General features: G+C 34.6%; 1 protein-coding gene across 3 annotated transcripts in view; it reads right to left on the bottom strand.

Annotated features, from left to right (window-relative positions):
- Positions 1–24,977, bottom strand: part of Sec31 (COPII coat complex component secretory 31) — a 486,555-nt gene that overhangs the window by 239,676 nt on the left and 221,902 nt on the right. For all 3 annotated transcript variants that reach the window (XM_090403344.1, XM_090403343.1, XM_090403345.1), the window contains exons 6-7: positions 13,072–13,209; positions 6,340–6,482 (exon numbers count right to left, since the gene is read on the bottom strand). In XM_090403344.1, coding sequence (XP_090259470.1) covers positions 6,340–6,482; positions 13,072–13,209 — 281 coding nt within the window. The remainder of the gene's footprint in view (positions 1–6,339; positions 6,483–13,071; positions 13,210–24,977) is intronic.

Genomic DNA, 24,977 nt, shown 5'->3' with positions numbered 1-24,977 from the left:
GGAAAACTATATCAAAGCTATATCCCATTTATAATCATCTGGGAACAAATTCATATAAATACTATAGGGAATGCTCAGAGTTTTGGCAAGGGAGTATGTGTGTGTGTGTGTGCGCGCGCGCATGGTACGTGGAACATTTTTGGTTAAATTTTATTTATAAAATTAGTATTTGTGAATTGTCACAATTTTTTTTTTTTTTTTTGTGATGGCACACAATGGTACAGCATACCAGCACCTTTATTAACAGTGACACACAGATGTGGTATCGTTTTAGTTTTAAATTTTCCTGTTAGTAGTTTGTACACTGGCACCTACTGTTTCACAATAAAAGCACTGGTCTTAATGATATAGAAAATCTCAAATGCTATTCTAATTTCAAGTTATATAAATCTTTATTTGCTTTGCAACAAAAACTTGTTTTACATAAATGTGTTGTTTTCAGTACCCAACTGACTGCATTATAAACATACATTTGTGACCATGTATTTTCTGCAACTTTGAAGTAGGTTATTAGATAAACTTCATTATGCTTGTTTGTATCTAGTAGTCGAGTGTCTGTAGGAAAGAAGTTGTTTATCATCCCAGTTTTCTCTATACTATATCATTAAATACACTGATTACTAACTATTATAATAATGGAATTAACTCACGTAAATTATTCTTTATTCGTAGAATTTTCACCTGAGTATCACAGGAATCATCAGTACAGGTACAAGGCTAATTAAACAATAACTGTTATATTCACAAAGCGCCAACTAAGTAGCTAAGGTTAAATTTCCTAAATTTATTTAATTATTATTTATTTATTTTTAATTATATAAATTTAATTATTTAGTTCTTTAATTATTAAATAATAATTATTCAATTATAATAATTTTTTTTTTTTTTTTTTTTTTATATGGATGGGTACTTTATTCGGAGCAACTGCAAAATTATGCCCTTTTGACAGAACGAAACAGAACGTTGCTCCGAATAAAGTACCCATAATAGACTCTTTTCCATAGTATAGACACAGGTATTCGATCCTTACCAAAAACAGCTAACAGTGTGTGCTAACAGTGTTACGTCAAGCCTCCGCGGCCAAACCTATCGTATGCTGGACAAAAAGCACTGAAATTGCTAAAAAAATAACAAGAACCTAATTATTACGAAAGCTGACAAAAGGAAAGAAGAGAATACGAGAGAAAAATATCACTGTTACTGCGCGACTCTTCGACTTATAGTCCCCTCACTTCAGATCCTACCGGTAGTCAAATAAAAAAGCTTATAGAATAAGCTTTTTTATTTGACTAATAAAATTAGTCAAATAAAAATGCCCTTATAGAAAAAATATCGATATGGAATGAAGATAAAAAGAAAACCCTAAAGACCTCCTTCAGGTGCCCGCTGAGATTATATGGTCTTCCAAAAGTGCATAAGCCAGGAATTCCATTAAGACCGGTTGTAGACTGTATAGGTTGTCCCACTTTCAAAATATCAAAATTTCTTTCAAATTTACTCACTTCTTCAACTAGAAGAACTGCTACATATATAAATAATTCTGTGGACTTACAGCAAAGGGTAATCCAATATCTCCTGCTATTGCCAACTACTTCATGGAGCATTTCGAACAGCGTATCCTTGACATTACACCCAGACTTAACATTTGGTTCAGATATGTGGACATTTTTGCCATATGGAAGGGCACCTCAGAAGAACTACAACAGTTTCTCTCAAAAATTAATGCACTTCATCCAAGGATCCAGTTAACCCTAGAAGTAGAAGTAAATAAGCAGTTAGCCTTTATAGACCTCTTGATTCTTCGCCAACCAGATGGTTATCTACAATTCACAGTCTATAGGAAAGAGACTCATACAGGCCAGTACATTCAGGCTGAATCACATCACCATCCCAGTCAAAAGGCAGGTATTATAAAAACACTAGTTCATAGAGCCAACTCCTTTTGTTCTTCAGAGGAACTTTTACAAAAAGAATTACAGTATATTAATTCCTCCTTCATATCCAATGACTATAAGAAGTCCTTCATAAAAAGAACTTTAAGTAGTTGTGCTCCAGCATCCTCTTCAAGTACAGAAGAACCTACCCATATACCTATCCCCTATGTACACGGGGTTAGTGAACGCATAGCTAAGGTGCTAAAACCACTAAATATCTGTGTGGCTTTGTGACCCATCAGAAAAAGCTCCATATTCCTAATGTCTCCAAAGGACAAGCTCCCACATCTCAGCTATCCAGGTGTCTACCAGATTCCCAGCTCGTGTGGATTATCATATTTCGGACAAACAAGAAAATCTGCTCAGGTCCGGTTAAAAGAAAACCAGTTGTACATCTAGTACCTTGAACCCGAACAGTCTGGAATTGCAGAACATGCCATCAACACCAGACATAGAGTTAAGTGGAACAAGACAAAAGTCATTCACAAAAGTCGGTTCCTAATGGAACGGCTATACAAAGAAACATGTGAAACATTACTTTACTCCCCTAACCTAAACAGATCCAATGGCCTACGTCTTTCCCCCTTGTGGGAGATAGGAAAGATTTGCTGTTTTATAAAGTACTAACATATAATTGTATACACACACACATATAAAAATAAAAAAAAATTTAAATTATTATAATTGAATAATTAAATAAATAAATAATAATAATAATAATTAAATAAATTTAGGAAATTTAACCTTAGCTACTTAGGTGGCACTTTGTGAATATAACAGTTATTGTTTAATTAGCCTTGTACCTGTACTGATGATGCCCGTGATACTCAGGTGAAAATTCTACGAATAAAGAATAATTTATGTGAGTTAATTCTGTTATTATAATAGTTAATAGTTAGTAATATGTCTACTCACGGTATTTCCTTAATGAAACTTAAATACACTGATATTTCTCTATCACTCTAGTGATACAATAAAGCTACTTGTTTTTCTGGCATCTGCAGTATGGTGTCTGCTAGGGAAGGGGATGTTTTTCACTATACAGGACTTTTTATTCCATTATTCTAAAAGAATAGGTGTAGCGAGCACAAATCCATTTATTCCTGTGAATAAAAATGAATCTTATGCTTTATAAGAAAAGGACTATAACAAAATATTACTGACATAACATCATTTACAACTTGTAAAATGATGTAATAATTGTAAGTTTTTAAAATAAAATGTATTTATAAAAACAAATTTATGTATATATTCAGGGCTTGAAAAATCTGAAATGCAACCTAAAATAGATATGCAGAGGACAAAAGTAATTGGCTTTCTTACCTAGTGATGGAATATGCAGAATGCCCATTAACAGTGGACATTAAAACTTGAAAAAGAAGTATTTATTTTCTCAAAATAACTTGCTCACCACTGAAGAGCAGTAAGTGAGTGCATTCCATTCCATTCCACTGCTCGAGAGGGTGATGAGTACAGAAACAGTGAATGTATTTTAGGCATTGCATGATAAACTGTGTGTGTGCATGCATGCGACAGTGGGACCTTTAGCGACGAGTCTGACTTACATGGAGGTTTCATGATGATAATTATTAATATTGATTCTAACCTACATATTTTTCAATTGTTTTCTGAGTTGTTGTTGTTGTGTCATATGACATCACTAGTCCTGTCAATGTAACAATGTTTTGGAGCCAATTATTCAGAAATGCACTAATATAGTTATACGGTGTAGACCTAAGTGTTTTATATTCAGAGTTTTTATGATGCTGAATGTTTTCAATGTATGCTAATAAAGGCAAAGAAGAAACAGTTTGCTTTCCATCTCCCACAAAAGCAAGCAAAAACGAAGTAAAAATGATATTATTAATAATAATAAATCGTCTTGTATCACTTATACAGATAAACACACTAGCACATAAGTAGTTAACATGTTTTCTTCAATACTGTTAGTTTGATATACAGGATAAAAATCAGCCACAGCATTAACAAAAGATGTGTTGACTAGATCTAGGTATAAATTCATGTGACTGATAAAATAGGCGACCATGATAGAGTACATGTAGGTTAACACATGAGTGAGATATTTGTTTGATTGGTGATCCAACACAAAAATTTTCAAACCCTGTATATATTACTAAGGAAAGAAAAGCATATGCTCATCATAATTATTACAGAATAATAAAAAACAAGGCATAACAATTTTTAAAGGATAATTTTATTCACTTAGTGCTTTATCAACATACATGTACTCGTGCCACGCCCAAATGAATCACATTAAGTCAATGGATAAGCCACTCCCTATAGCTATACGACTAATAATAAACCACCTGTATACTAATGTATACAGGTGGTTTATTATTACTTAATAATTGTAAGTATATTTTGCAAACAGATCCTTTTCTCTCTCTCTTTTATTTCTTTTAAAACTTTTCAGAAATGAGAACATGCGTGTCTAGAGATTATAGTATCATATGTAATTTGCTCCATTCCAGTAACTTACTGGACACACAAATGCCACAACAGTAAATTATTAGTTATTAATTTGCTTCTAATGAAAGTTTAAATTCACGCATGCTCTTTCCCCTCTCTTATATTAACCAGTCATTCTCATATGGTTCCAGCAGGTTCACATATTTACACCTTTTAGTAATTTAAACATACCAAACAAATATAGGATTCTCAATTATTACAGAATTATACAGGTGGCTTATTATTGGTTTTGAATGTATCCTGAAACCATACATTCCCTCCCCCCACAACCCCATGAAGTTTTTGATTTCAATTGAAGAACCCATCACAATATGTGGCATGCCAGCCAACATGCAACAAAGAATGAGGAAGAACTCACATCTTCTGTCTTTGTCTCCCTGCAAGGTCAACGAGAGTCCAAGTAGTTTCATCTCAACCCAGGCATAATGTGTTAAGTAAATAGAAAGGATGCTGACAAAGAAAAAAAGAAAAGATGGTTACTTTTGGAGACCCAAACAGTATATTAATAAATGAATCACAAACGCCAGAAATGTTCTAGGAAATTTCGAGAAAAAAAAGATACAGATAATAATAGTTAACATTATTATGTACTGATTGGATATCTATTCAGTATGGATTACCCATTAGTAACACCATATTACAATAAAAAAATGTGAATACAATTCATATGGAGAGATCACACAAGAAGGCACTGTTTGTCATTCATAGTGATATCTCACCACTAGTTCAAGATACAGTATATAGATGCCATCAATAGCAGAATCATATTACAAATGAAGATACTGAAAGGAACCTGATTTAACATTCTAGAATATGTGACCAAAGCTATCTAAATTGGAATGTCCACTTCAACAAAATAGGAAGGCTAGATAAAGTTGCAGAAAGCTTTTCCTTTTGTTATAAAAATTAAATTAAACATGCTCAGAAATTATATTCTTGTTTAATCTTTAATCCAAGTGTAAGTAAACGAAGTTTGCATGTGAAGTATAAGGTCACTTTTATATAGAGGCTGGTGACTTCACATCATTAGCTAGTCTCATATGGGCATGGAGGTTTTCTCCCCAGAAACTTGGGTTTTTCATCCCTCAAAGCAAATAAATTGTCCTTATGAACACACACACACACACACACACCTAGAGACATAAAAATATATATCCATTGAAAAGGACGGATCAGGGATGAGTAGGTGGATGGATGGACTTCTGTCATCTGCTCTAGCTCTAGTATCCCAAAATGCAAAGCACACTTCCTTTTGGACATGCATAATGCATTATGGGAGGGCCACTATCCAGATCCACAAGTAGTAATAAGGTGGTACACCTTTTTGTTAATTGTAATCAGAAAATATATGACTTCTGCATTAATACAACTGTGATGAGACTTCAATAAAGGGTCAAAACTGGTCAGTGTAGTTACATCTCCACCCACCTTAATGCACAGCATTGTGCAACGTTGAAGGAAGTGTGCTTTGCATTACAAGATACTAAAGCAAATGTTGTGAGCTCATCAGACTTTATATACAACCTAGTCATGAAGATACTTCACGAGCTATCTTTGTTTGCATAAACTTGGATAAAGGATTAAACCAGAAAAAAATTTCTTGTTTGATTTAATATTCATTAAATGTGTAAACTTCTGTAATAATGTCATCTTCATTGTGCATTATTCACAACCCTTGAGAATACATATAAGTAGTGATAACTTTATTATAAATTTATGTATTAAACACATTAAACCAGTTGAAAAAAACTGACATACATATATACAAAATATCATGAGTCATCCAATATAAAGTTTCCAGTATATAAATTTCATTCCCTTATGGAATGCAATAGTGAAGCAGTAATGTTAATATCACGCAAGAAATTTTATTACACAAAACATTCTTATAAGCAAAAAATATTCAATACTGTACCTTTGATGATGTTCTAATGTTTTCAAAGGAGAAGTTGCAAATCTTAGATCCCATAATTGGATAACAGGACTATGATCATCTTCAGAAGCAAGGCATAACTGAGTGGCTACTTCAGGATGCCAGGCAACCATTTTGCATCTAATCTTTAATGAAAAACTTTATTGCTAAATAAATTGTAATTTACAAACATTATAATTTCATGTTTTCAAACCAACAAAAGTAATACAGGATTAATTAATGTTAAAGTATTTAACATTTCGAAAAATCTATCAAAATCAAATTATTTAACAATTTTTTTCCCAAAAATATTAATAATATATATGCATATAATTTAAGAAATATTAATGAATTTTTAATATTCAATATATACAACTGATTGTTATAAACAAATAAGGAAATCATCAGGATTGGCAATTTTGATGCCATTCATTCCTGCAACCTAGAGCTGATTTTTGGTAGGCAATTTTGGAGAATTTTTTTATTGTTGTTTGACAGTCCTGTTTGAATACCAAATAACTGAGGTATCATTGTTCTTTAAAAATAGAGGATATATTGATAAACAGAGCTCTGCAAGTTTATTTATATGTACGAGGGTGGTCTGAAAAGTTCTCGGCCTCGACCATAGATGGCAACACTATCGGCAAGAGATTTTTTTTCTAAGTTGGTACATCTGTCATAAGCATCCATATGAAATTGCAAGTCATATCAAGTAGTTTGTTTTATATAGCTGTCTGAAGCAAAAGTGTTGTCTGTATCCCTTGAAATGGATAAAATTGAGTATCATGCAGTTATGAAGTTTTTTTGTAAAAGAAGGTTTAACAGCAAAAGAAATTCATTTCAAGTTCATAAAAGTTTATGAGCACTCTTCTCCTTTGTTTCTGACAATTAAGAAATGGGCTGCCAAGTTTAAACATGGCCGTAGCACCCTTGAAGATGATCCACATGAAGGACATCCAAAAAATGTAACAACACTAGAAATCATTGATCAAGTGCACAATATGGTATTGGATGACCGGAGATTCAAAGTGAGTGAAATTGCTGAGGCTATAGGCATTTCAAAAGAACGTGTAAAATATATTTTGCATTAAGAATTGCAAATGAAAAAGCTTTGTGCAAGATGGGTGTCGTGCTTACTCATAGCAGATCAAAAACGTACTCGCATGAAAATCTCTGAACAGTGCTTGGAGCATTTTAACAAGAATAAAACTGATTTTGTGCGTCTATTTATTACTATGGATGAGACTTGCATTCAGCATTACACACCAGAATCCAAACAGTGAATAGAAGCCAGTTGTTCAGGGCCAAAGAGACAAAGTCGGTTCCATCAGCAGGAAAGGTCATAGTATCGGTGTTTTGAAATGCTGAAAGCATTTTTTTAATTAATTATCTTGAAAAGGGTAAAACAATAACTGGGGAATATTATTCCGATCTTTTAATCAGACTAGATGAAAAAATTAGTGAGAAAAGACCCAGCTTGCAGAAGGAAAAAATCATCTTTCATCAGGACAATGTGCCTGCCCACAAAGGTGTTTTGGCAATGGGAAAATTAAAGGATCTGCACTATGAATTGTTGGAAGATCCACCCTATTCCCCAGATTTGTCTCCCGCTGATTTCTATCTCTTCCCAAAACTAAAACTCTTCCTCGCTGTTCAGTGTTTTTCTTCGAATCAAGAGGTGATTGCAGGGGTATTTTGCAAATCGATCTTACTGACAAACCAAACCATTATAGGGATGAGATAATGGCACTAAAATAAATGTATTAGTCTTAAGGGAGATTATATTGAAAAATAAAAATAATTTTGAAATTATAAATTCGTTTTTTTCATTGTTAGGCCAAGAACTTTTCAAACCACCCCCAGTAAGTATTCCAACAGGAATATGAGATATAAATTATAAGTAGTCAAAAATAGTATGTACTTTTGGAAAAAAAATAAAAATAAAATAAGCATTAGAGCTTAATTGATGATGAAATGATTTTTTTGGCAGATGCATTGTAGATATAATTTCGTTTTGCTTAATTTTTTCATTATAAATGTTCCAAATGAAACCAAAATGGGAATTAGCTCATTACATAAGATCATTAACTTCAAAGCAATTTGGTACACAATTACTATCAGTTCAAACTGTTTTGTCATCTTCTTGGCTTCCAATATTAGGCAATTATTTGCCTGTAACATTTCAAGGGTTTAAAAAAATCTTCTGCCCATCTCTTACTGAGTCCTCCTCTTGATTAGTGTCCCTTTGGTTTATATTTCCAGGCAATATTTGGCCATCTGTCCTTATTCATTCTTTCTACATTTTTTTCTAGTTCTTTCTATAGTTTATTATGTCTTCTGTTATGTTAATTATGAATAATTGTTTTCTTATTTCTTCATTTTTTATCTTATCTATTCTTTTGTATCCTGCAAGTGATCTTAGGGACTTCATTTCTGCAGCTTCCACTTGTCTTTTATCTTGCTCTTCCCAAGTCCATGTTTCACTGTCATATTTCAGAATTGGTTCAGCTATTGTTTCATATAGTTTTATTTAGGTTGTTCTAGACATCTGTTTACTGAAATGTCTGTTTAAAGTTCCAATACTCTAGGAATTTTTCTTTTTATATACAATGCCAATTTCTCCATTGGGACTTATGTAATTTCCTAGAATCCGAATTAGTTCACTTGTTCCACTACTTTGTTGTGGATGACTACAGTGCATCTTAATTTCTTTAACTTGAAATACTATCGATTTCGTTTTATTTATTGAGATTTTTATGTCACACTGTTCTATTGTTTTGTTCAATACGTGTAGATTTTTCTGTAATTCATCTTCAGCAAAAATAACTTGTTCATCAGCATACAAAAGGCTGGTTAGTTTTTTATTTCCTATGATTATTTTGTCTCCACTCTTGAAATTTTTTTCCATATTCCACATGGTTAGCCGAGTGACTATGCCCTTCACAACCATATGCCTGGGAAAGGCATGTCCTGGGTGCTTACGTGAGGAGCTTAGAATCTTTCTCAGACATAGTCAAGTTAGCCGGTCTTGGACATGGATACACTGAGAGGCATAGGGCTAATCACCTTATCCTTGTGTACGGTTGCAGTTAAATGAATAGAAAAACCCCTTGATACCACAAGGTAAGAGAGGGAAAAAGGAAGAAGAATACCCTCTGTCCAAAAAGAAACCGAATTTTCGAAAATAGAAGAAACTAGTGGCACTACCTGTTGTATCTTTTGTTGTCGAAAGCAGCAACCTTCATTAGTGTTGTGTCAACTGTTTATGACATTTGTTTCATTAGAAGCCAGTTATAGTGCCAAGAGTGACAGTGTGTTTGACAAACGATCGGTCGTCACAATATTCATGCCATACGCGACGAATATTCGCTATCAATCACTTCAAAACTTCGAGATAAAACTCACCATGACCGTTTGACCAGGCGGAACGAATTCTTGGTGAATAATGCCTTTGGAATTGTAGAAACAAATCAGCATTGTCTTTACTTTTGACTTCTCCAAAAGACTTTTTTTGGATGCCCCTCTTCTGGTGGTCTCAGCACTCTGGCGCTTTGTTTCGGGCTCATACTCAAAACACCACGTTTTGTCACCAGTAATGATCATTTCAAGGAAGTTTGAGTCCTTAAGAGCAGTTTTAATGAGGTCCTTGCAGTGTTCAATTCGATACATTTTTTGTCATCGGTCAAATTGTGAAGAACAAATAGCAAATTCAATTTAGAAGGCACAAACTCTCGGTCAAAATGTTGTGCACAGTTGATTTTGGAATTCATCTTCAATCAATCTCACGGACGATTTCGGGTTTTCTTTGATGAAATCAGGCACTTTTTGGATGTTAACTTCATTCAGTCCAGTTTTTGGAAGGCCCAGCATTTCGTTGTCATCAAGCATCTCAAGACCACTTTGAAATCACTTAAACCACTTGTAAACTTTAGTACGGGATAAGCATTCATCACCATATGCTTTTTGAAGCATTTGATGCGTTTCAGTAAAACTTTTATCAAGTTTAACACAAAAGTCAATCGCAGCTCTCTGTTTGAAATTCATTTTCCAATTCGTCAAAATACACTGTCACTAATGAAACAAATGTCATAAACAGTTGACACAACACTAATGAAAGTTGCCGCTTTCGACAACAAAAAGATACAACAGGTAGGGTCACTAGTTTCTTCTATTTTCGAAAAGTTCGGTTTCTTTTTGGACAGAGGGTGTATATTGAAGAGTATTGATGATAATCCACTTCCTTGAATGAGACCTCTATTGGCTTTAATTTTTTAATAACTAGGGTGGTGGTGATCTCACACCAGACAATAAAACTGACCTACTACCTAAAGATGCATCAGAAAGCAACTATGCTCATGTTGGGATTCAAACCCATAACCTGATGGTTGGAGAGTGGACTAACCACATGGCAAACTATATGAAGGATGCAGAATTTCACGTAAAAGAGTCACATTACCTCTTCATAAATATCAAACAGTTGAGCAAATTTGAAGAAATGGACGTGTTTGGGAGTGGGTGAAGCAGCTTGTTATAGAGGTGGTGCAAAAGGTTTAAGGCACATAAAGCTCCTTTCTGAGCAGACAGCCAGTATCTAGTTCCACCACAGTGAGCAGCATTGTGATCAAGTCACAAGAGCATAATATACAAATAGTTTACAATGTTACTACCAACCTTTGGTTTTTGGAAGCATGTACTCTGAAGAAGCCATTTTCCAAATGAAAGAGCTGAAACAAGCAGTTCATGAAGAGCTCTATGTCAGAGTAAAGACTTTTTATGGGGTCAGCATACGAGAATGACGGAGGCTAATGAAAAATGACAAAATGCTTATGCAAGATGGAAGAGTAATCCATTTAAAAGCCTTTATATTACATCTGATTGGGATTTTTCACTAATTTATTGTAGAGTGAGCTCATTATAATGGTGTTTGGTATTATAATGGAATTCACTGTATGAATAAATTTCTTTTAAATTCACAAATTTTTAAAAATAATTATTTGCCCAAATCATTCATTTAAGAAGACATATTACATCAAAGGAGGTCAAGACAGTGAAAATTCAGGATGAGACATTCTGAGAACCATGTCTTTACTCTAACATAGGAACTCATTAACAGGGCTGAGGGAATTTGAAAATGCTGAATGTAGGAAACTTGCCACATACTAGTTGAAGTCATGCTTTCTTGTCTCTTGCAAAAGCTATATTTCAGCTTGCATCCACACTACAGCATGGAAGCAAGCATGTACCCATATATATGGGCTTGCTTCCATGTAGCTTTCGCAAGAAACCAAAAAGTATGACTTCCACTAGTCATGCTTTCTGGCAAGTTTCCTACATTCGATCTTCTCAAGTGTTGCATGCTTCAGTGTAGACTGTGAATGAAGATGGAGTTGTTGCCTCGAGCCACTTACAATAAGCTGTTCAATTTTCTTGAACCACTCTTGGCATGCTTTTTCGGAAAAAAATGGCTTGCACATAGGATGGGAATTGCTATCAATATACAATATCACAACTAGTGGTGTTCTGCAATACCAATACTGTGAAAGACAGTGGTCAATAAAAAGTGAGTGCTTCTTCAAGAACTCATACTGCACACAGTAGTTTAGCTGCTAGAAAAATAACTAGAAATGGAGTTCTTCACCACCTAGGCACACAGTCATGACCAACACCACCACCACACTGACTTCTTCAAATGGATGAGTTATTTTTTACAAGAACAGCATCAAATATTGAAACTTGATGAAGTTTTTATATACAGCAATACTTCAAATAGTGCATTTAATGCATACCAAAAACATTAAGTACTAACTCGAAAGTGCACTGGGCAGAGCATTGATATAACATGTTTCAACATAATGTGTTCCAGACACTTACCGTACAGGTGAAAAAGAGAGTTTAAATAGATCAATTAACAGGCATTATTTGATGTAACAATAATTTAACATGATTAAATGAGCCTCCCAGTTCAATACCAAAATGCATTTCAAAGACCACAAAACACAAAAAAATTCAAAGATTTTTACTGTTGACAACTGATTTAAAATAAAATCTTACATGTGTACTATTTTAAAAAAATACATTGTTTATACATATTTCTTCTTTTCTCTGCATAATATCTCTGTAGCATCGAACAGTATTTTCTGAATACTGTTCAGAAAATACTGTATAAATGTTAACACCTTCAACCCAAAAGTTAGCTATATCATTATTCCCAGAAAGTGCTTGCTAGGACTTCAGTTGCCTACTAACAAAGCACTTGTTTCTAACAAATGCTTTGAGAATACTGGCTTAAATATATTGGTGCCTTTTTTGTGCATTTGAATATATTTTTTGTGCATTTGGTGATGCAGCGGCAGCTGAATAACCGAATGCACAAACAGCTAATATAAAACTACAGATTACTGAAAAATATCTGTCACTTCACTAAAGCATCTAATTTATCTGATCAACATATGACACCATATTCTTCAGTTGAATGCAAAGAACCACAAAAGCAATCAATGTTCGACTGTTTTTTGAATAAAGTATCACTAGTAGAAATGAAATATTTCACATCGTGAATTCAGTAAATAACACTCAAGCAAGCACCAAGCTGGTCGGTTTTCAGATTACCCCCCCCCCCTGCCCCAGTAACTAAAGAAATGAAGATTATGCATTTGTTTAGTTAATAAATATTTAAATATTCAACTAAAACAATTGCAAAAGAGAAAAATTAACTTAAAGGATTAATAATTTTACCCGTGAAGTTGTATCTGAAACCTTAATAATAGGTTCATTTTTGCGTAAGTCCCAGACAACACATCTTGCTGGAAAAGTAGATGCTAAAATATGTTGTACCTGACAGTTCCATGACACACACGACACTTCTTCTGCAGGCTGAAATTTAAAGTACAATTATGATGTGTATTAAAACTATCATGAAATTCTTTATGAAAAAAAAAAAAAAAAATTGCAGAAACATAATTATTAAACCATCTGTAAATAGTATTTCATATACACAGGAAAGTAACATGTATGATTAGAAGAAGAAATTAGAATTTTGATTATGTGACAGAAATAGCATACATCTGCATACATGAGGATTAAAAAAAATTCTCTGATAAACTGATGTCACTTCTCAATCTCATCATAATCTATCCTGATATCTATCCTCAAAGTGGTGATCAAGTGACCATGACTGTACATGATTAAGTTTACATTAGTAATAATAATTAATAAACTAATGAAATGTTAGATATGACAGGACTGGTGACAAGTACTCCAATCCTGTCATACCTAACATTTCATTCTTCTAAGGCACTTCTGACTGAATCAATCCACCTAGACCTTTGTTATTCTCTGGTTCTTTTTCATGCCATCTTGGCATCAGACACCTGTTTTGCTAACTTTCCTCTCCCATTCTATTTAAGTGACCATACAACTTAGATTAGCCCTGCTCACATATTATTGAATGCAAATAATGTCAAGTTCCTTCCTAATGTCTTCATTTTTAATGATTCTGCCATTCATGCCACCTGTTCACGCACCTAATTTTTCTAAGAACTCTCATATCTGTGGTCTAATCTTTGATCAAGAGCTTTATTTCTAACCCAAATCTCATATATCCATAATTTAAAACTGGTTTGAACATCGTTTGTACATTGCTAGTTTAGTGTTTGGCTAATTTCTCTCCTATTCCATATAAATTCATTAAATGGCTCCCCCACCATACCAGCTTTGCTTATTCTGTTGTCTGTTTACAAATTTAATTTAAGTGCGTCTAAATAGCTGAAATAATTTACTCGTTCTATAGGATTTCCATTCAGAATACAGCTGAAGTTTTATATGTTCCTGTCTATTTTTACAGTGATGGTATTTTTATTGCTGATATTCACCAAATTTGTTACAGCTGTTATTCAATTTAGTCAGAGAATCCTGGAGGCTTGCACTAGATGTGCAAGGAGTACAGCAAAAGTACCACATCATCTACATAAAGCAAAGATCAAAGTTCGACATCTCCAATTCTAATATCATGACTAATGCCACTTTCATTCATAACGTGATCCACATAGATGAATAAGAGTGGAGATAATGTGTATCCTTTGCCTTACCCCTGATTTTACAAACCATCTTCTTGCATTTTCCTTCAATTCTAGCTGCTAACTTACAATTTAAATGTAGACTATGTATTGTTTTGTATAATGTTCCAGTTATGTCTTATAACTGTAGCATTTTGAAAAGCTTTTCTCCAGCCACCTTGTTGTATGCCTTTTCAAGATCTACAAAACTTAAGTAGAGATTCTTGTCATGTTTCCATAATTTTTCAACTATTTGTCATAAAGTGAAAATCTGATTCTGAAAATCTTTATTTGGCCTAAATCCAGCTTGTTCTCCCAGTTTCTCTTTTTAAATATACTACATTACAAATTACAAACTACATTCCAGGCTTTTCCAGTGACATACAAGCCCAGTATGCTAATTAAAACTTTACAACACCAACCCCTTCTCAGAGGAGACTATCCATGCAGGAGAAAAATTATGCTCCAAAATGGCAGAGAAAGAGTTCCTCATGGAAAAAAGAAATAGAAGCCCTTGATATAACCCATAGTAATAGAAAGGCATGGAACTTTATCAACAGAATTAGGAAGGATTTCACTAAGCCACATGAGCATCCACAGGTAACAGCTACTCAAATTGCTCACCAGCTGCTGCTGAATGAAAATTCCCTAAAAAGCGGCCAAAAAATAAGATACTTAGAACACCAAGTGAGGAACAAAACATGATTAACTTAGACTTCACCATCACTGAACTCAATGCTACCATAAACCTATCAAAACCTAGAAAATCTGCAGGCCTTGATATCTGTAATGAACAAATTAAGCATTTTGGACCCAGGACTAAAGAGTGGTTATTAAACCTATACAACACTTGCCTCAGAACCCTAAGGATACCAACTATCTGGAGGTATGCTAAAGTGGTGGCCTTTCTGAAACCAGGGAAAACTCCAACTGAAGCAAAAAATTACAACCTATATCACTACTCAGCAACCTCTTTGAACTCTATGAACAATTAATTTTGAATAGGCTACAACCCCTATACAAACCCCATCTTATTGCTGAGCAGGCTGGTTTTAGACTAGGCAAATCCTGTACATCAAAAATTCTCAACCTCACTCAATAAATAGAAAATGGTTATGAGCAAAAACTAGCCACAGGAGCAGTCTTTGTAGACCTAACTGCAGCATATGATACCATAAACCATCTCACACTCAGAAATAAAATATACAGAATAACTAGAGACTACCGCCTTGTCCTCCTGATCCAATCACTCTTGGAAAACAGATGCTTTTTTGTGGACCTAGGAAGAGCTGCTGGCATCCCCCAAAAAATGACTCCCACCCCCCGCCTCAAAACAGGCAAACTGATCCCACACTGGTCAGTAATCTTCAAAGTGTTGATCACAAAAAGAAAAAGCAGAGGATCTTTCTGCATTCAATAAATGCTTATTGTGGGTGCCCATCTGGCTGGAGATCCAATTTTGAAAACAGCAGAACTGAGAGTTTCCTCAAAATCTGTGATATCCAGGGTATTTAATCAGTGGAAAAATAACCCACATTCTTCTCTAAAATGTGACTAAAGGGCCTAAATCTCTGCCAGGAATAAGATTACTGTCATCTGAGAAGATTTGTATGACAGAACTTCCTGTGTGCAGCAACTGATTGAAGTATTTCATGAAAGCTGTTCCTGACCCCATATCTCACCAAACTATGCAGAGGGAAATGAAGAGGATTGGTATTAGCAGGTGCAACTTGGTATTAAATAAGTTTCTAATTCAGTGGCTTGTATGTGTATAATCCTCAGCTCAGCTAGAAACCAACAAGCAGGATAGTGGTCTCACACCAGCCAATGAAATTCACCTACCACCTAAAGACATTTACAAAATATCTATGTCCGCGGTGGACTTTTCACAATCTATTAATTGCTGTAAGAATTCAGTTGTGTGCAAGTCATACTATGCCAGAATTCTTACAATAAACAAGAAGGGGGATGAGCATGGTCTAGAGAATGTGACTAACCTAATAAAAATATGTATCATCATACAAATGAGCTTAGTTGTAATAGTATGTACATAAAATACATATATTATATGATCCAGAAGATATACAAGAAGCTTCTCAGAAAGAGAAAAGGGGAATAAATAGAAAGGGAATGGAAGAATAGTCAGTGAGAAAATGGAGTGGAGTAAACTGAACTGGCAGTGTGATAGGTTAGAATGAGTTAAAAGTCTAGGAAAATTGCAAACCATGTGTGACTCCTGGTATGAAGAGTAACTTAGTAGCAAGACTAACATTATAAATGAGAGCCTAGCTGAAATGTAACACATGTGAATGGGAAAAATAAAAAAAAAAGGTGCAAAACTCCAGCATGAAGTTTTATGCATACCTTAGATTTAAGTCCAATCATGATTCAAGAATCCATAAGAGGTTCTTGAGCTATTAACAGTTTATAAGGTTTTGAGAGAAGAAACTTTCTAATACTGGAAAGTAGTGAATCCGCTCTGCTGTGTACAAGGACTTTCCAGAAACTGTTCATCAATAGAGGTATGTTCAGTAAAAGGAATAATTTCTCTCCCTCAAACACACTAATCTGGTTTTAACAGAAATACCATCCACATTAAATGATGTAAGATAAAGTATTTTAGTGTCAAAGGAGCTAAGCAAACAAGCTGAGTTATCAATTATGCATAAACTCACTACTTGTACCTGTAATGCTAGATTTATTGCTTAAGTTGCTTAAAGCATATGCTATAAACATTAATCTGTTTCCATTTATTAGTCGTTTGAAGCATGTACTATGAGCATTAATTTGCAATTTATGCTTACAATGTGTTCAGTTAACAACGGTGTCATTTCTAAGTCTGAACCGTCACCTCACTAATTGCTACTACATAAGAGAAACCCTCTTACTAAAAATTCAGGAGACAAATCTGCTTCCACACCACATACTAAGTTTACAATCCATCCAAGTCATTACGGTCGGAAAGCAGATATCCTAAAGTAATTACTCCATACTTCAAGGATATCTTTTTCTCCTGTTTTCATGTCACCTTTATCATCTCTAACTTCTTTTATAGCACTCTTTCCTCCATTCCTAAGCTTCTTCAACTACCTCCAGAATATTTTGCCATCTTCTTGATATTTATTTTCTATGTTCTTGCCAAAGTCCTCCCATGACTTTTGTTTAGCTAGTTTTACACAGTGTTTAGCATTCTTGCATTTGTCTCTGTATTCTCTAAGAGCACAAGCTGACTTATTTGACAGGAACTTTTGATATGCTTTCCTCTTTTCCTTCACTGCCTCTTTAACTTCCTGTGTCCACCATGGAGTTCTAATTTTTCTATCCTTGCATACAACTTCACCACATGCCTCTCTAACTGAATCAATCAGAGCTTTTTTCAAGGCTTGCCACTGAATCTCCAAGGTTTGGTTCCTGTTCTCAAACTCTTTCATTTTTCCTTCAATAATCTTTGTGTATTTTAGTCTACAGTTTATATCTGAAAGCTGCTCAACTTTTATTCGCTTTAAAACTTTCTTACATGTTATTCTTTTCAATATGAAATTCAATTTTATCCTGCTCAAGACTAAATAGTGATCACTTCCAATTTCAAATCCTCTGTACACTCTGGTGTCCTGCACCAGGGAGAAAACATCACTATCAACAATAACATAGTCAATGAGACTTTTCTTATTCCTTGCCTCTTCTCTTCTTGTGAATTTTTATGCACATTTTTATGTTGGAACATGGTGTTAGTAATAACCAGTCCATGTCCTGAGCAGAAATCCAACAGATATTTGCCATTATTATTAGCTTTGCTCTTTTCTCCAAATTTTCCCAAAACATTTTTGTATGGCTGGCAATCACTTCCTACTCTGCTATTTAGATCATCAACAAGGACCAACTTTTGCTTTTTCATTGTGTCAGTTGCTTTTTCTAAAGCCTCAAAAAATTCCTCCACTTCTACCTTAGTAGAACCTTCTGTGGGACCACAGGCACAAATAAGTCTCATTGTCCAGTTCCCCATTCTCATATTTGCCCACATTACTCTACTTGAGACTGCCTGCCATTTAAGAAGATGATCCTCGTATTTTGTGTTGAATACTATGGCTACTCCTTCTTTTCCTTGATTGTCATTGCCTGAATATAACATTTTGTATTTATTGCAGTCCGCGCGGTTAGCCTGGTGGCTTTGCGCTTTGCAACCATATGCCTGGGGAAGGAGTGTCCTAGGTTCGATTCCCGTTCACGACGTGAGGAGCTTAAGGATCTTCCTCAGCCATAGCCAAGTTAGCCGGTCTTGGGCGTGGGCAGCAGGGTTTTTTCTGCCAGTTTATCTGGGGTTTTTCATCCCGCAAGCAGGCAAACCGGCCCCGTGAACACACAGGTTACAGTCATAAATACTTACGGCAAGGAAGGCAACGGGAAACCACCTTGCTCATAATCATCTCTCCCTAGAATGGTAGCATATAGCTACCCTCCAGCGGCCGTATGGCAGATGGGAACCAGAAGTATTTATTGCTCAGAAAGATCTCACTAGTTTTTGTCTTTTTTGTTTCAGTCACCCCTATTATGTCGATCTGGTACTTATCTAATTCCTCAGCTAGCTCCATTTCTTTGCCATTCAGGCTTCTTATGTTGATAGTATTGATCTTTAACTCTGGTGATGTTGAGTTGGGGTTTGTTTTCAGATATGTTCCAGTAGCTGACTTTTTGCTGGTTCCCTGGTGAAAAGAACAGTGCCGTTGTTTAACCGGGCGACGCCCCAGCCGGCATGAAATTTTGTCATGTCGTACCATCATTTTTTATTTTGGTTTAACCAATAAGAATACAATTTGGTTGGCTAAATCCCAAATTGTCAGCCCATCCTCGTTCGTTCAGTATCCAAAAAAAAGTAGATACCCATCAGGGTGCGCCACGAGAAGGTGAGGATTGGACATTAGGTCTGAAGCCCTGGTCGGTTCTCCGCATTCCTTTAAAGGCTATGTGGAGGTCTCCTCTCAGTTATACAGCTTTGACCCTTAAGCACTCCTACATTAAAAGTAGACCCCTTAAATCAAGATTATTTGCTCAAATTTGTGAAGATATGGGGACAAACTTTAAAAAACTTATAGTACACTCAGAAGTTCGTTGGCTGTTAAGAGGTCGAGTGCTTTGTCGTGTATATGAATTGAAGGAAATGATGCTTAAACATTTTGAGGAAAACCAACAAAACGAATTCTGCGATCTAATTCAAAACAAAACAAAAAAAAAATGAACACTTGAATAAAATAAAAACCAGTATGCAAGGAAAAGGAGAAAATATCTTAACAGTGGTGGATAAAATTTGTGCTATGAGAGAAAAGATAGAAATTTGGAAAAGGAAAGTGAAAGAAGGAAATTTTGAAATGTTTTCCAAAACTGCAGACTGTGAACTAAAATGTGATATCAGCTCTCTAACTGTTGACCATTTAACAATGCTCAGAGAGAAAATTCATCACTACTTCTCAAATATTGAAATACAAAACTATGATTGGATCAGAAATCCATTTTTTTTTCAACTGCAATGATTAACTTGTCACTTATTGAAGAAGAAGAATTAGCTGAAATAAAAAATGATCGAAATCTGTTAATGATGTATGAAGAGGGTGATTTAGACAACTTTTGGATTCGTGTTTCAAAAATGCATCCAAACATAGGTAAAGAAGCATTAAAAATTCTTTTGCAGTTTTCCACTACATACATGTGTAAAGTATCCGTTTCAACGATGGCAAACTTGAAGACATTGAAACGTGGAAGCTTAAGAATGCTTGATGATGAAATGCAAGTATCTTTATCTACTATTCCACCAAATATTGAAAAGCTGTGTTCATCCCATGAAGCTCATATATCTCATTAAAATGCTATTATTATATATTTCTTTCTTTTCTTTCTATTTCTTATAACAATGATATTAATTTTGAAAATAAATATATTATATATAAAAATACAGTATGATCGAAAAAACTCAACAAGCAAGCTATGAAATCTGTTTTCCCTATATTAAATACATTGAAAAATTAAGAAGAGAGAATCATTTCAGCTCACTTGATGTGTTTTTTTATTCGATCATACTGTATTATATATTTTTAATAAAAATGAAAGGTTTTCATGAGATAGGTTGTGTCGTGAAACAAGTTTAATCTCTGGTTTGCTAATAGACTGTGTCGTGCCCTCAAGACAAGAGTATAGTCTAAATATATCATGTAACCTTTAAAGGAGTTATATGATATTTGATCTTATCAAATATCAAAAGGAGCTGCTTGTTATAGTAATGATGGGATCAGTTTTAAAAGGAGTAAGTGATTAATCACTTACTATAAATAGTGAATTTTTATTAACCCGGTATCGGATGAACAGGAAGAGATTTTTAAATAAACCTTGTAAAAGTTATACAAAATATAATTGTAAAGCATATACTTAAACTACATCTGATCTGGCCACGTGACCCATGAGAGGCACATCAGACTGAATTACTGTGCCGCGAAATTATGTTTGTCTAAAAAGTGTCACCAACATGAAAAGTTTGGAAAGCATAGTTATTCTCTAACAAGACCAAGAAATTTGATATACAAAATTTGTGGGTCTGCTTAGATGATAAGGGGAATTCCATATCTGGTTTGCCAAGCATAAAAACCTTCTGATGTTCCCTTTGTATATTTAAGAACCAAGCAACAAACACTTTGCCCTTACAAGATGGTAAGAACAGGAACTATCCAGATCTATTATATTGCTGCATCTTATCATAATAAAAAAACATAAGCATCTGGTTAGCCCTCATATATACATATCGGCAACTCCAAACAAATCTGTCCAAGTTTACATAAACAGTGAAACTAAGGCTACCAAATTTGATAAGCATTTAGCAACAGAAGATTCTGGTTAACTTAAGAAAGGCCATACTACATACTACCTGGAAGCTCTAAACTGTTGCAGATTTTATCTACTGCATTTAGGCAAAATCTGCAACAGTTTAATAATTCCTAAATGATTCCTGGAAACATTAAGTGAAATATCATAAATTAAGCATTAATTTCCCATAAACTTAGTGCCATGAATTGGGGTTACATTCCTGGAAATAGTTTAGAATGTATAACATAATATGAAGTTTTCATTTTGTCTTTATCATGGAATGAGACAATAGAATTGAAGGAAAGTTCCATCACTTTCACTCCAGATTCGCAAAGGCTGAAAATTTCATGTTCTCTTCTAACTAATTAAGGATTTCAATATTCTCTTTTTCACTTTTTCCTTTTCTAAATATTTTTAAAGGCATATACACTGCTTGGAAAGGATGCCATAGTGTGAGGAACAAACAGTGGTGTGAACACCTTAATAAGATGTAGGATTTCCTTCGCTGCGATGATTGCAGCAATCCTATGAGGGGGGGGCATACTTTCCCCAAGTGCACAATAGCAATCAATGGGAATTTTGGACCATTCTTCCTATAGACATGTAATGAGGTCCTGGACTATTGTGGGGGGTGTCTTGCTGAAAGAGACAAGGGTCAGTTCCATAAAAGCATTGCATTGTCCAGAATGTTCCGATATGTCTCGGAGTTCAGTGTTCGTGGCACCACAGAGGTCTGAGGCCAAACTACCCATATACGGTACTAAAATACTATAGGTTGACCAGCCAACCTCTCGTATACGGGACCAACATAAAAATAAATAATAATAAAAAAAAAAAAAACAGGACCATAACTGCCACCTATGAATTTCATAGTTAGGGTGATGCAATCTGGTAAGAGACATCCACCAGGCATCTGTCACCCACCATCTGGTTGGTAGAGAGTGCAGTGTATTTCATCACTTCATAACACAGTTTTTTGAGCTTCCATGTCCTGCTGTACATGCTCTTTACACACCATTGAAGACAATGCTGCATGTTGGTTTGGATAATGTGGGGCTTGCATTTGCAGTTCTACCATGGAAACCCATGTTGTGAGCCTCAATTTTGGATGTTTTTGTGCAGATTCGTGTTCCAGTCAATGCCAGGAACTCGCATTTGGCAGAAGAATGGCAGTTTTTACAGTTTTATTTTTTTACAGTTTTTATCTTCCATAGCACCCCTACGGTCATGTTCAGTGAGTGTGGTGGGTAGCACTTGCCATTTTATTTCATGTAAATTTTTAGCATAATGTATTTAGATCAAATTTTGTTTTCAAATTTTAAAAATGGCTAGTAAAACATTTCAATTACTGAAAATGGAAAGTAATTGGGGTTAGGAATTGGTGCTGACAACTCCATCCCATAAATAAAACCTTGTTAAGAAATCCAAAGAAGTAAAAGATTGACTGATTAAAGGACAAAGACCTGTTAAATGAATTAAGGATATGACTATTGGAACTTAGAATGTTTTATCATTGTATAGACAAAAAGTCTTGATGTTGCTCCTGGATGAACTTAATTTTTAAGCTATAGTGTCATTAATATACAGGCACCTACTGAAGAAAAAGATGAAAATTAAAAAGTTTTTATGATGCTCTGGACAAGTTATATGATAAATGTCAAGAAATGATATAAAAATCATCGTTGGAGATGCAAATGCACAAATAGGAAAAGAAAACGAATACTATCCTATTATAGGTATGAATGGACTACATGCTATAACTAATGATAACGGATGACATTAACTTCTGCCTCTAGAAAGATGATAATAGGATCCACTTTGTTCAAACATAAAGATATACATCTAGCTACCTGAAGTTCACCAGATAGACCAAGTCCTAATTGACAAGAGACAAGTCTCTGACCTGATGAACGTAAGAACACACAGAGGTGCTAACATTGACTCTAATTATTATTTAGTATTATCTCGAATATAAGCCAGGATTTCTAATGCTAGAACAGTTCAAGGCATTAAAGTACAAAAATTTGACTGTGACAAACTCAAGGAGTCTAAAATTGCATCTGAATATGCAAATAAGTTACTACATGTAACAGGTCAATAACAGAGCAAATATTCACACAAATATTGCAAAAAATATGAATACAACCTAACTACTTATCATTTAAAAGGCAATGATGGAATTGAACATTCCAATTAAACTAATTCGATTAGTTCAAATGACAATGAAATAAACTATATGTCATATTAAAATTCAATCTGATTTTTCAGAAGAATTTGAAATAACAAATGGTATAAGGCAAGGAGATGTTAGCTTGTCTGTTGTTTAACAGTGTTAGAGAAGGCTTTAATGGACTCAGAATACAAAGATCAAATACAATTTATTATAAATCAGTCCAGGTATTGGAATACGCTGATGACATTGATATTATTGCTAGAACACAGAAGGCCTTGGTAGAGGCACTCATCTCCCTGAAAAAGAATGGGCCTAAAGATTAATGAAAAAAAGACTAAATACATGGTTTCAAGTCCCAATAATAATAACATGAATTTATTAGGTGATATAACAATTGGAAATTTTAAATTTGAACATGTGGAAAACTTTATATATTTAAGTTCCATGATCAGTCATGATAATAATACAAGCCTTGAGATTAGAAAAAGAATATCTGTAGCAAACAGATGCTATAACAGATCATGGACTTTTAAGACATGAAATCAAGACTATTAACTCTCCAAAGTAAAATTAGGATTTATAAAACCTTATTTCGGCCTATAGAGCCTGTGTAGCTCAGTGGATTTGGCATATGCACACCATGGCGCTTGAACACACGAAGGAAGACTTTGTTTTGAATCTAGTCGTTGACTAGAGGAAATTTTTCTAAGCCTTTTTTCGACCGGTTCCCGAGTTAGTCAATCTCTGGCAGAGGCAAGCGGGTTTTTTCTCCCGTAAACTCAAGAAAATTGACCGTAGAACCCACGTTATTTCAGACATTAAAAAAAATATATTGTGTTATGGACCACAAGATGGCAGCACTTGATGAGCGTCTCTCTTCACTGCGTGCCACTTAATTAGTGATAGCCTTGGGCTAGCTATCTCCGATTGGCTGCCAGTGGAGATTGAACTGCCCATCAGTCTCCAAAAGTTAGATATGGCTAAACGGCCTAGCCTATTTTTATTCCCTATATAGGAATAAAAAGCCGCTAGCTGATTTTTTTTAAATTCGGCCCGTATTAGTGTATGCAACAGAAACATGAACAAACAGGATATAAGAAGATTAAGTATTTTTGAAAGGAAAATACTACAAACTATATATGGACCAGTTAAAGTAAATAAGGAATGGAGAATAAGATATAACAAACTGCATAATTTGTTTAGGGAACCAGATATCATTACATTCATAAAAATTGGTCGCTTGCAATGGGCTGGACATTTAATAAGAATGGAGGACCTAAGACCAGTAAAGGAAGTCTTTCTCTCTAACCCAGGGGGTAATAGATCTTGAGGAAAACCAAGAACTAGATGGGAGGAAATTGTGACAGAACATGCCTAAACTACTGATGAATGTAACTGGATGACTAAGGCAAAAAAAAAAAAATAGAGAAGAGTGGCAGAAGCTTCTGTGGAAGGCTAGGACTCTCAAAGGGCTGTTAAGACAATGATGATGATACTGTAAATTTTAAATTAAGCTGATAATAAAAGAAGAAAGGCAAATTACAGTTTGCTTCACGTAAAGGTTGTAC

The sequence above is a fragment of the Typopeltis vanoorti genome, chromosome 14 (assembly GCF_054136105.1).
Source record: "Typopeltis vanoorti isolate ZY-2024b chromosome 14, IOZ_Tvanoo_1.0, whole genome shotgun sequence".
Classification (NCBI taxonomy): Eukaryota; Metazoa; Arthropoda; class Arachnida; order Uropygi; family Thelyphonidae; genus Typopeltis; species Typopeltis vanoorti.
Note: the sequence above shows the minus strand (reverse complement) of the source record. Positions and strands in the feature narration are given on the sequence as shown.